The sequence below is a fragment of the Panthera pardus genome, unplaced genomic scaffold (genome assembly GCF_024362965.1).
Source record: "Panthera pardus isolate Hobbes unplaced genomic scaffold, ASM2436296v1 HiC_scaffold_12, whole genome shotgun sequence".
NCBI lineage: Eukaryota > Metazoa > Chordata > Mammalia > Carnivora > Felidae > Panthera > Panthera pardus.
In genome coordinates, this window is record NW_026526677.1 from 89,757,547 (window position 1) to 89,769,755 (window position 12,209).

At 47.8% G+C, this 12,209-nt stretch overlaps 1 protein-coding gene across 3 annotated transcripts in view; it reads left to right on the top strand.

Annotated features, from left to right (window-relative positions):
- The window catches only part of ETS1 (ETS proto-oncogene 1, transcription factor), a 132,540-nt gene that overhangs the window by 28,660 nt on the left and 91,671 nt on the right, over window positions 1–12,209 (top strand). For all 3 annotated transcript variants that reach the window (XM_019421387.2, XM_053900267.1, XM_019421388.2), the window contains exon 3: window positions 1,552–1,696. In XM_019421387.2, coding sequence (XP_019276932.1) covers window positions 1,552–1,696 — 145 coding nt within the window. The remainder of the gene's footprint in view (window positions 1–1,551; window positions 1,697–12,209) is intronic.

Consider the following 12,209-nt stretch of genomic DNA (forward strand, 5'->3'; position numbering starts at 1 on the left):
CCCTTAACATCGATAGATTTAACCACATCAAATTCTAGCAGAGTTTGATTCTCTTAACAGATTTTTTTATGGAGGTAGAAGGACCATGAGAGAAGAGAGAAAGAATGAAAAAGAAAAAGGAAAATAAAGGTTGGGCCAGTGGAGATTAGACTCCTCAGGAAATCTTTCTATGAATCTGCTGCTTCTCCTTTTGTGTCTTATTTTTTAATCCTCTTGCTCAATCCCAGGAATGTTAAGGGCCTGTTATAGTAAAATAATATCTACCTTATATTAGGATTCACATAGGCTATGACATGGATTATATATATTTAATTTTTTAAATTTATTTATTTTGAGAGAGAAAGAGAGCAGGGGAGGGGCAGAGAGAGAATCCCAGGCAGGCTCCACGCCATCAGCATGGATGTGGGGCTGGAACCCACAAACCATGAGATCACAACCTGAGCCAAAACCAAGAGTTGAACGCTTAACCAACTGAGGCACCCAGATGCCCCAACATGCATTTTATATTTTATTTTGTTTTATATATAATTTTCTTACACATATTTTATTTAATCCTTCCTACATATGAGGCAGGTATTATTCCCATCTTATAATGGAGTAGTAAACTGAGATTTAGATATGGGAACAGGCCTCGGCCCTTCACTAGTAAGCGGTACATCCAAGATTTGAATCCAGGTAGACGCAGCTTCAAAGAATAGTGTTTAAACACCTCCAAACATGCCGCCTACACAGCCCATTTGCTTTCTTTAAGGAGTACTGGGTAGAGGCTATATTTTATGGATTTCCTAAAGCTGATGAAAGGACGGCACAAGTCCCCATACGTTGGGAGAAGCTGGAAATTTCAGTCTGCAATCACTATCATCAAAACTTCTGCACAATTGATTGACTGAAAAATGAGTGATTATTATTACATAGGCCCACTTTTTGGTTTTCCCTTGGCATTTGTCCCCTACTGGTTCCATGATAATGGAATGTCTTGTAAGAACATCTGTTCGAGGTGTTTTTACAGAGTAAGATCACATGAAAATTCAAAAGCCAGGATTGTGTAAAGATGGCCAAGATTCTGCCTTGCTGTGAATCTTGGGTCTTTATTTGAAAATTAGGAGGGGCATCTGTGTGGCTCAGTGGCTTGAGTGTCTGACTCTTGGTTTCGGCTCAGGGTCATGATCTCCTGGTTCTTGAGCTCGGGCCCTGCGTTGGGCTCTGTGCTGGTAGCACGGAGCCTGCTTGAGATTCTCTCTCCCTCTCTCTCTTCTCCTCCCTCTCCCTCTCTCAAAATAAATAAATAAACTTTAAAAAAATAGGAAAGGTCGTTGTCCAATGCCTAAAGAAATGGATGAAAGGCAGTGCATGCACAGTCTGAGTAAGAGACCCTTCTTCCCTGTGTCTGTTTTGGGGGGAGGGGTGATCAACAGTTGGTTCTATTTTGTTGTCATCTATGGATGATTCCTACTCACATGCGGTTGTTTGATAGGAGGTTATTGTCCCATTCAGGTTAGAGTATAGAGATTTTCCTGTTAATATATTTCCGTATTTTTTTCCTGGTCACAGAGGCAGGGACCCATCAACTCCTACGAAGATCCTCGAATGGCCTGTGGTTTCCAGTCCAGTTATCACCCGCAAAGAGCTTACTACCCCTTCTGGGATGAGATGGCCACTCAGGAAGTTCCCACTGGTCTGGAACACTGTGGCTCAGGTAGGAGCATGAACAGAGGCTCGGGGTGCGGATGGAGATGAAGGACAGTGAAGTGTGATGAGGGCTGCATTCTCTGTAGCAACAACAGCTGCTGCGGCTTATGTGGGGACAAGATGCTATTGTTCTCCGGTGGAAAGTCCCCGGACTTCTCCATAATTCCGAGTTGCTTTCTTCTCCAACAACAGGAAGATGAAACTCTAGGAATGAGCCCAAGAGGGGTTGCTTCAGGTCTCCATTCTGTAAATAGTTCTGTCCACTGTGCATTTCCTGAGAGTTACCCGTTGCAGCCTCATTGTTGACAAAGGGCCTAGAAGGTCTGTGGTCCTGAAGGAAGAGCTGGATAAACAGTTGGCCTTCTTACAAAACATCATTTCTTTCATTCATCTTCTTTCCCGCATTGTCCTCGACCTCTTCGCCTGTGCCCACCTGCGTCTGGCTTCTTTCTGGTCCGCCCCCTCTCTCCCTCCTCTCAGCTCTCCTTTGCAGACCTCCTTCCTCTCCTCCCAGCATTCTCTTCTCTCCCAGGCTTGCTGCTCATGGTACTGCCCCCTGGTGATCAGGAATCAAACTCCTCCAGAGAGTTCTCCCCCGGGTCTTGTCTCCCAAAGACCCGACAGGTTTTGAGCGTCCTTACCCCCATTCTGTTTTGCCGAAGTCACTGGGTGTCTCACAAATTCCATTAGTCTGTGCTTACCTGCTAGCGTTTTTGTTAGTTTCTTTTTACTGCAAAACGTAAACCTTGATTTGGGGATTCTGAAGTGGTGGGTTCTGCTATTAAGTTCAATGGATCATGAGACCAGATTATGTATCCAAATACCAAAAAGCCAGTTCAAATCTGTATTTTCTTCCAGGATGAATTCTTAGCCTAAGAAATCTCATTACTCTCACAAATGGAAAATATATAATTCTGGGGGTGCCCGGGTGGCTCGGTGGGTGAAGTGTCCAACTCTTGGTTTCAGCTCAAGTCATAATCTCATGGTTTGTGAGTTCAAGCCCCATGTTGGGCTCAGGGCTGACAGAGCAGAGCCTGCCTGGGATTCTCTCTTTCTTTCTCTCAGCCCCTCCCCTGCTCACACACTCTCTCTCAAAAGAAACAGATAAACTTAAAAAAATAATAAAATAAAATATGTAATTCTGAGGCTAACATAGGGAGAAAGCCACTGGGGCACTAACTTAAAAATATGTAATTCTGAGGCTAACACAGGGAGAAAGCCACTGGGGGACTAACTTAAATGCAACTTTTTGTTTAATGTTTCTTTACTCCACATAACGATACTACTTTTTATAATAGTGGAGAGGGAACACAAGTGTTAGTTTTGTTGCCCATTCTTCGTCTTTGACCAGAAATACCAAGACACAAAGCAAGATGCTGTAGCATCTTGGTGGGAGTTGGAAGGAAGGCATGTGAGTTGCTTTCCAGTTGCCTGGCTCTTCTTTAGGGCAGAATGAAATCAATCCTTGTGTTCCCTAGTCTCTCAAGTCAATAGCCATTGATATTTGTCATATTCTTCAGGGCACTGCCCTTGGATTTCAGACATCAGACATTATGCTGTCACTTTCTGCTTGGTTCTCCCAAGCATAAATACAAGTGTCTCAGTAACTATCTACCCATTTAAACAGGAGACAGGGAGGATTTGCACCTGTTCACAGGTTAGACTTAAGGACTTAAAATTCTAAGAGATGAACAAAGCCATCCTTTTTGATTCTAAACAAATAGATCTTTTTAAATAAAAATTTTTTTTTGAGAGAGAGAAACAGGGGGAGAGGGAGAGAGAGAATCTTAAGCAGGTGCAGGGCCTGATGTGGGGCTCAATCATGACCTGAGCTGACATCAAGAGTTGGACGCTCAACCGCCTGAGACACCCAGATGCCCCTAAATAAATAGGTCTCATTTGTATAAGCAGAGGGTCAGAACGGCTGTGCCTCTATTTGTATAATTCTTGAAACTTACCAATGCCGCTGGGCTTAAGTCTTGTGTCTTTGAATGCAATCCAGGTTAAAGTTACCTTGCCTTAACCCTCTCTGCTCTAGACGGTGCTTCTGTTTGCTGCAAGTTACGCCGTATTAATAGCCAAGGTTATTCCACACTGGTCCATGGCCTCAAGATTAGATGTCCCTTCTTCATAGCTAAAAGACATGGTCCTTTTTTTTTTCCCAGCTAAGAACTACATAAATTCCCAAGCAAAGATGGTTTTTCATTCTTTTCCTTGTCAAGGTCCTCAAAGGCAAAGGAGGTTTTTTTTCGGAGCCAATGACACAGTGTCTGTGACGCATGGGAAGACCCTCTCAGGGCGAAGCTGCTTTAAAATGCAAGGATTCATAGCCATATGATATAGTCGTTTTCCCCACTTCGTCCCTTTTATTGTTGCAAGAAGAAGGGAGCTGGGGTCACCCAGACTGGTGGCTTTTTAGTAGGATGGGAAGATGGGTCCTAAGAGGACCTGGGTTGTCAACAACCACAGCTCAGAAAATACTAGAAAGCCTCCATGGGGAGCTGTGCCTTGGTGGCAAATGTGAGGTCCGCAGTTCCCTCTGCCCTAGGCTCCCTCTGATGGAAGTATCTGGCAAGAACCCTGAGCTTTTGCAGCCCCTCCTTTGCCTTTTGAGCTGTCCAGACGAAGTAGCTGCAGCGATTATTTCTGGGCTGTGGTCCAGCCCTCCTCAGTGATGGGTGTCCTTTGGAAGGAGATTTGGGGTTACAGAGAAGGGAAATGAAGATGTGGACCAACCAATGATTTCTCCAGCTGCAGCATATTTCCTTGGAGATGTGTTGAGTAAGAAGAAAGAGAGAAAAAAAATACGCTACATTTTTTTTTCATCTCCTTTTATCCTATTTTTAACTTCAATTTCCTTCCCGTCTCATGGCCACTCCCCACCCCCGCTCCTGTCTCACGTTTTGTGCTCACAGAAGGGATGAATGAACTTCTTTTCCAAGGACTCCACATCTGTCAGTGACTGGAATACCCAGCAGGAGGGGCACTCCAGGAACATTAGGCCCTTTGCTAATAATGTGGCTCCTATTCAAGGAGGGGCAGAGGCTGAGGAGGAGGAAGGGGGTGAGGGAGGGAGAGGGAAGAGAGAGAATGAATCGAAGAGAAGCCGTGAGTGGGAGAGAGCCTGCCAGGTGAGCGGGGAAGGGGGGGGAGTGGGGGGGGTGGGAGGGTGGAGAGGGGGGAATACTCAGTAACCAAGAGAGTCAAGAATGGGTTGGACAGAAGAATAGACGGTAAAAGAAGCTGCTGAGGAAGACAGAGAAGGGTGGAAATAGACAGGAAATAAAGGTATTGGTAGAGAAGTGGAGGAGGATGGGAAGAGAAAACGAAAGCTGAATGGGAAGGCAGACGAAGGGGAGCCCGGAAAAAGACAAGGCAAGAAGGGGAGGGGAAGATGATAGGATATGAAAGAGCACAACAGATGAATCTGAGGACATTAACTATACGGCTAAAAAGGGAAGCCACATTTGCATGCAATTGCCTGTGCAGCTGTACATTTCTTCATGACAATCTTGTAGTCATCATTTTCTTTTATTTCTACCTCCGCCTCCCGTCCGCCTCTTCCCCCTCCTCCCTATCAGCCTGGAGCCATTCGCAAGAGCCAATGGGGACGGCGAGCTGGTGTTCTGCATGAATGAATGGCCCTTTCTGTCTCAGCTCTTCGTCATCCCTCTGTCAGGGAGTCTTGTGAATCAATAGAGCCCCTTACACGAGACACGGCCGAAATGTCTGTTACTGTTTATAGTCTGACTGGAGTGGAGCCCACTGACCCTGCCTCCTCTCTGTTCCCGTCCTCTCTTGTGTCCCCAACATCAGCCCTTCCTCTCAATCATCATAGCTAGAATCACTTTTTCTGTCAGTCTCTGACTTCTTGTCCCTAAGAACTCATTGACATTTCACTGCCATTAACTATTATGACTAGTTCCTAACCGCAGCCCTGTTGAGAAGGGACGGAGTAGATGGCAAACCATTTTGGGATAGGGCCAGTGAGCTCAGAGTGGTGCCAGACCCAGCTGGAGCCATGCCGTGCCTGTTTTCCATTGGGAACTAGAAAACTGACATCGGAGACCCAACTGAGCACCCAGGCCACAAGACCACAGTCCATCCCTCTGATTAACACCCGTCCATATTTAATGTCAGTATTATGAATGACAAGAGTGCATATCAGAAAATACGATGCTTATGGAGCACCCTTCCAGAGTGATATCCTATCAAGTTATTTTTCATTTCACGGGTGGATTTGTCTTGAATTAGTCAAACTTACGGATATGATGCTGTAACCGGGGTTCACTTTTGCGAAATAACTGCTTAGGGCTGGAAAGCCGTCTGTAGCTGCAGAACACGGTATACCCAACTTACACCCTTATGGGAATGAACCTATAGTGTCATTACCACGGTCCTTGATTTCAGAAGTAAGACAACGCTCTTTTTCTTCTTGTAGAATGCACCTTGGTATGCTTTTGGTCATCAAACACGGTAAAAACGTCACCTGCTCACATTTACAGCATACTTTCCACTTCTTAATTCTTCACGAGAGAGGAAGTATATATAGTATGTTGGTAAAGAATCCAGATTCTGGAGCCAGATTGCTTGGGTTTGCACACCAACTCTTCCTAACCGGGTGAGCTTAGGCAACTTACTTTGTCTCTGTACTTCCGTTTCCTCCTGTACACCAGGGGTTCTCAAAGTGCCAGCATCACCTGGAGGGCCTGTTGAAACACAGGTTGTTGGGTTCTATCCCCAGGGTTTCTGATTCGGTGAGTCTAGGGTAAGGCTGAAGAATTTGCATTTTTCACAAAGTCTTAGGTGCTGTTGCTGCAGCTGCTGCTGGTGCAGAGACCACACTTTGAAAACCACTAACTTAATCTATGTAAAGCTCAAAGCAGTGCTGTCACTTAGCAAGCACGATATGAATGTTTGCTATCATCACTCCTTGCCCCGAAATGTCCAGAAATGTCTGAGCATCATTGAGTCATAAAGTGACCCCACTGATTGGTTGAACACTTTGGGTGGTCGAGTGCCATCCACTGGAAACAGAGATGTACGGAGAAGGGGAAGACTCACCCCTTGTCTCGAAGCAACGTTGTTCAAGCGTGTATGGGGGGGGGGGTACGTTTACACGATAGACGAAATGGTTCCCATGTGAAATATTATACTTATTCATAAGATAATGTTTGGCAGCGTGTGCGACTTTGGATCTCACTCTTTAATATTTCCGCGATAAATTCACTAGTAAAATGGTAGAACGAAAGAATGTCTTTCTCAAATAAACTTTGGAAGTTCAAGTGGGAGATGTGCTGGGAGACTGAGTTTCTGGTCTCTCCTGGGGCTTTGTCGGAGGGCCGGGGCGGCTGGGAGAGATCAAACCCCGGCCAGTGTTTGGAAAGGGCTATTGACAACCAGGTGGGAAGTTTCAGCAGGAGAAACATGCCTCCAGTTTGGCTTTTAAGCGTTGAGAACATTGAGAGAATGCCAGGCACACTTGTTGAATGGACATTCACCTTGCTCTGAAATGTTTACTCTCATAGCAGGTTTGGCCTCTCAACCGACTATCTCAGATGGCCCTGCGGTTTTAAGGAACAGTATTTTAAACACTGTCTGCTACACATATCTGGTCTTTCCTCATTTGGGGTGTGTTTTCCTTCTCTGGAGGACCTGTTTCAGTTTCTTGGTTCTTTAAAAGCAGTTCTGATCCTGTGTGTGTATGTGGGTTTCTGGGCTGTTGTGATGTGCATCATTCCTCTGGGGGAAAATTCTGACCTTCTCAGATGCTGACTTGATAGATGCCGCCTTTGGGAAGGAGGAAGGTCTAACCGTGTCTTAGGTTTTGGCCATTCGCAGAAGGCTCTGGCTGGGGCCCAGCTGCCCTGACAAGTCACATCCAGGGGACAGGGTTGAGGGAAGCTTGATGCAAAAGTACCCTCTCCCCACCTGCATCCCATCTCTGAGAGGACCAGAGAGGACTAGAGGTTGCCAGGAGGGAAAGAAGCAGGGCCTGCCTTGCCTATGTAGTGCATTAGGAAGAGACTCTATATGCAAAAAAACGACCCTCCACCCTTGCTATATTATTCTGGTCTTCCGGTAATGAGATGTCTACAAATGCCTGACCCTGTTCTCCATAAACGAAGGCTATCGCTCTGGCCATGGACTCAATTTGCTCCTACTCGCCAACGTCACATCGCCTCCTCCTTTCTACTCCCACCTCTTGACCCCTTGGCAGCTTTCGAGCCTGGGCTATCTCATCTTCAGATTACATGAACTGATCGGAAGAAGTTTCTGAGTGTAAGCGGAAGGGTGTTGAGTCCAAACAAAGGGTTTAGCAGTGGCATAATGGAAAAAGAGCATCAACGTGCCTGGAATCTTGTGACCTCACCTCTAACAGGTGGGCTACGTGTGCTGATTGCAACCAGAAGCAAGGCAGACCCTGCTTCTTTTCCTCCTTTTAAACAGGGGTAACACTTAAAAGGCCATGACCTATAGCAGGTGGTCAATAAATGTTACCTTCCTTCTTGTGCATTTCAGCATGATTTCAGCATGAGCCAAAGTAACTAGATGCCCCACCCTTATCCAATGAATCTTGCCCACTTATCTTGCCCAAGGGCAATTTTCTGACACCCTCCCATTTTATCCTTTATGTGTCTCCTTTCACCAGTGAAGGGAGAAGGGAGCCTGGTAAGGACCAGAAAGAGAAGCTCCACCCCCACCAGGGCCCAGAGACTTTCTCTCTCTCTCTCTCTCTCTCTCTCTCTCTCTCTCTCTCTCTCTCATGACTTCAGCAGCCCAGGGCGGTAAGCAGTGTAAAGGTCTTCACAGATGTGAATCATCTCTGTAGGTGCTTGGGGAGGAAGGACCCCCAGAAGAAGAACCCGTTCGCGGAGTTACAATCAGAATACAAGCATTCTGTTGGCTACCCTCTCTGCATTGCTTCTCAAAAATCCTAGGATGTAACAACATTGCACTAAAAATCCCAGGGGGCTGGGGAGGAGGAGGGGAAAAAAAAAAAGTTCTCTGAACTTTTTCAAACCACAAATATTTGGTCCGAGTTGGGAAAAGGTCCCCGGGGCACCGAGTTCTTATTTGATTCAAGCAGTTTGACCCCTTTTCTGGCACTCCTCGAGTGGGGGGTGGAGGGTGGCTGGGGACGGTGGATGCTGCGCCTGGCGTCGGCCCCCGCTTGGCTCGGCCGGCCCCGCTGCACTCTGTGAATGGAAACCTCAGGCTGGGTGAGTGGTGTGGGAGCTGGAGTCCGGCAGGGAGGAGAGGGCTGCGTGGGACCGTGCAGGGGTGGGGGGCTGGATGAGCAGAGACAGCCTGTTTTTCTCAGTGTCTGGCCGCGGAGAGACTCTTACTCTCTCTCTCTCCAGATGTTCTCTGTGTTTATAGCTGCTGAAGCAGGCGACCCAGCTCCCTCATTAATAAGTTTCTTTCTTGCACTGCGGCCAGGGGTCTGAGCCTGGAGCCCGCAGCTGGAGGAGGCTCGGTGGGGGAGGGCCGCCCGCAGGGGGAGGCGTCTCGCTCCCTCCCCCAGCCTCCGCGTCCCTAACCCCTACCCCGCCTCCCTCCTCTGCAATCCTCCCAAAATACACGAGCACACAAAAAGAAAAACACCAGCAGATTTTTTATTTCAGAGAGTAAACACTTGGGCCATGGGGGTCTGGAGGTTATGGGAAAAGAGGAAACCATCAGGCTAATCAGGCAGGCACACACTTCCCCTGCTGAAATAAAACAGAAATCATTGCTCCGCAGGGCTGGCGGGTTAACCCCCGCGCTGCCAGCGAAGCTGGCGCGGGCGGAGAGAGCCAGGAGGTAGGGTGCTGGAGGACGAGAGAGTTCTTAAATCTAGATCCAGACAGGGAGGAGAGGAGAGGGGAGTGAACTCCCTGGGCCTGAATGCCTTCCATTCAGTCTGTGGTAGCACATCTGCCCATGGCCTGGCTTTGGAAAGAGACGGTTGGAACAGAAGAGATTCTGCACTGAGATGCAGTGTTGCAAGAGGTCGGAGGGAGTTCTAGGTAGGTCAGGGAGATAGAGAGATAGGTAGGGGAGCCTAACGCTCTACCCAGAGCACACGTGTGGATTGTTACCGTTTAGAAACGAGCGCGAGGGTTTTCCGGGTCAAGGTTTTGACCCTGCTGCCTACAAGCTCTGTACCCAGGGCCAAATCACTGAGCCCTTCTGAGCCTCAGTTTGCCCATTTGTAAGACAATAGTGCCTCCCTCACAGAATTAGTGTGAGGAACAAAACACCACACTGAAGGTGGAAATGGCAAACACCAAAGTCAATTTCATAGATTGCTGTAAATTGATCAGGTTCCTGTCTCCTTCTGCCCCCTCCCTTACATTCATTCCTTCCCTTCTCTCTTCTTTCTCTTCCTCCCTTCCCCCCTCCCTTCCTCCCTCCCTCCTTCCTTCCTTCCTTCCTTCCTTCCTTCCTTCCTTCCTTCCTTCCTTCCTTCCTGTCCTCCCCTCCTTTCTTCCCTTCCCTCTTAAATGCCTTGCTTCAGCTTGGACCTTCACTCCCTCGCCCTGTTGCTTTCTGTCTGGAGAGCATAAATATCTCTTGGGCCAGAGGTCAGAGGCCAAACATGAGTCCTAATTGCACTGTGAGAGAAATTACCTTTCCGCTGATGTATAGGGCCACCTTCGGCTCTCAGAGGCTGCCAGTGTGAGTGGTCTGGCAGCTTTCCGTTCAGACCCTGCCCCTGTGTGGCAATCTAGTCAGTTGACCATCCCCTCTCCCAGATCACTGGTTTATAAAAATAGGGGCGTGCGTCCCCCAGTGCATTCCTGAACACCCCAGTGAGATGCACTTCCCACCTCTGTGAAAATGAGTGGCTCTTTCGGACTCTCTGGCTGCTGAAGAAAATAGACCTGTGGGACCTCTCATCCTTGCAGGGTGGCATTAACAAAACAAGACAACAGGGCTGATTCCCCAGGCTGTTCTGCCTCTTTCCCACGTCTCCCTGGACTCGATGCAGTGGTGCTTGAGAAACAGAGGTGTGGGTGATTTGAATAGCCACAGAAGCAGGGTTCTGGTCACCTTTGCTGTTCTCTGGATTTCTTACCCGCTTCATACATCGTGTTAATCAACCCTGACAACTTTCTGCCAAGTCTCAGACCTGCAGATTCTCATAGAGCAGGGATGCTTGACCTGGCTGAGACTCAGAAAGGCATGATGCCTCCGCGATTGCATGCAAGGAGTTTTCCAAAGGGTCTGTGGCTTTCCTCTGGTTCTCCAAGTGATCTGAGACCCCCAAGAAGTTAAGAACTACTGCTGTCCAAGAGAAAAGGTACTTTTGTAGCCCCAACAGCATTCAGCATGCTGTATGTGGAGAGTATGCAAGGCCTATTTTGTTGAACTGGACTGAATTCTGTGGTGGAAGCTTCCTTCCTATCAATCCTTTGTCACCACTCTGGCCAGGCCCAAGAGAGTGTATTTAAATCTGGAAGCTGAGTCTATCCCATTGTGTCAGAGACACTGGGCATTGAAGTCTTGGCTGAAGTCCAGCCACATCTCTCCTTTTTCTTTTCCAACACCCCCTTTCATTTCATGCTCTTTTAGAATGATCTCTTCAGGGCCGCCCAGGTGACTCAGTCGGTTAAGCGTCTGACTTGATTTCGGCTTAGGTCATGATCTCAGGGTCGTGGGATCGAGCCCCGCATCAGGCTCCGAGCTGAGGGTGGAGCCTGCTTGGGATTCTCTCTCTGTGTCCCTTCCCCGCTTGCACTCTGTCTCCCACTCTCTCAAAGTAAATAAAATAAAATAAAATAAAATAAAATATCTCTTCAAATGTCCATGAAGGTTATGGATTTGTGGCCTCTCTCCTGTGAGGTGGAGATGGGGGAGGGGCAGAGCACTCCAGGCCACTTCCGAGTGCCGCAGGAGAGTCACCCGGTGATCTGCTTCTCACAGACTTGTCTCTGGTGACAGACCAGCACCGCTATCCTCTGGGGGGTGGAAAGTGAGCCGTGGAAACACTGCCTCCAGAGGGGGTGGGAGTCCAGAGCTGACACCCCCACCAGCAACGTGGACAGAAACAATGATGGCCCACAAAACTCCAGAAGCTGCATATTCCCAGCCAACCGCCTCCCACTCTGGGCATCCTTCAGGGTCTCAGCCCTCATTTCTGACCTTTGGCCTCTTGTGGAACCATTGGCTGTTATATCCGCACCCACAAACTGGCTTGGCCAAGTGGAGACAATTTTCAGAAGCCTTCCATCTAGGGAGAGAGATTACCCCACCCTGGGTCGGCTACTTTGAACGGCCCAGTGACATCTCAGCATTTTCTTCTTTGGTCAGTACAGGTGGATGTTCTTAACTGAACAGGGCTTAGAGCTTACATCGCGTTGATAAGTTGAATGTTGGGTTTTATAATGAAAGTGGCTGACATGCCTGCGGCCCTGTTCGTGGACAGTTGAGTAAAGACTGGAAAGAACAGAAAAGTTGTGTCTGCTTCAGCCATACCTGAAATATTCAGGCATTTCATCAGTACTTTGTGCTTTGAAAATCTGAGGTTAAAG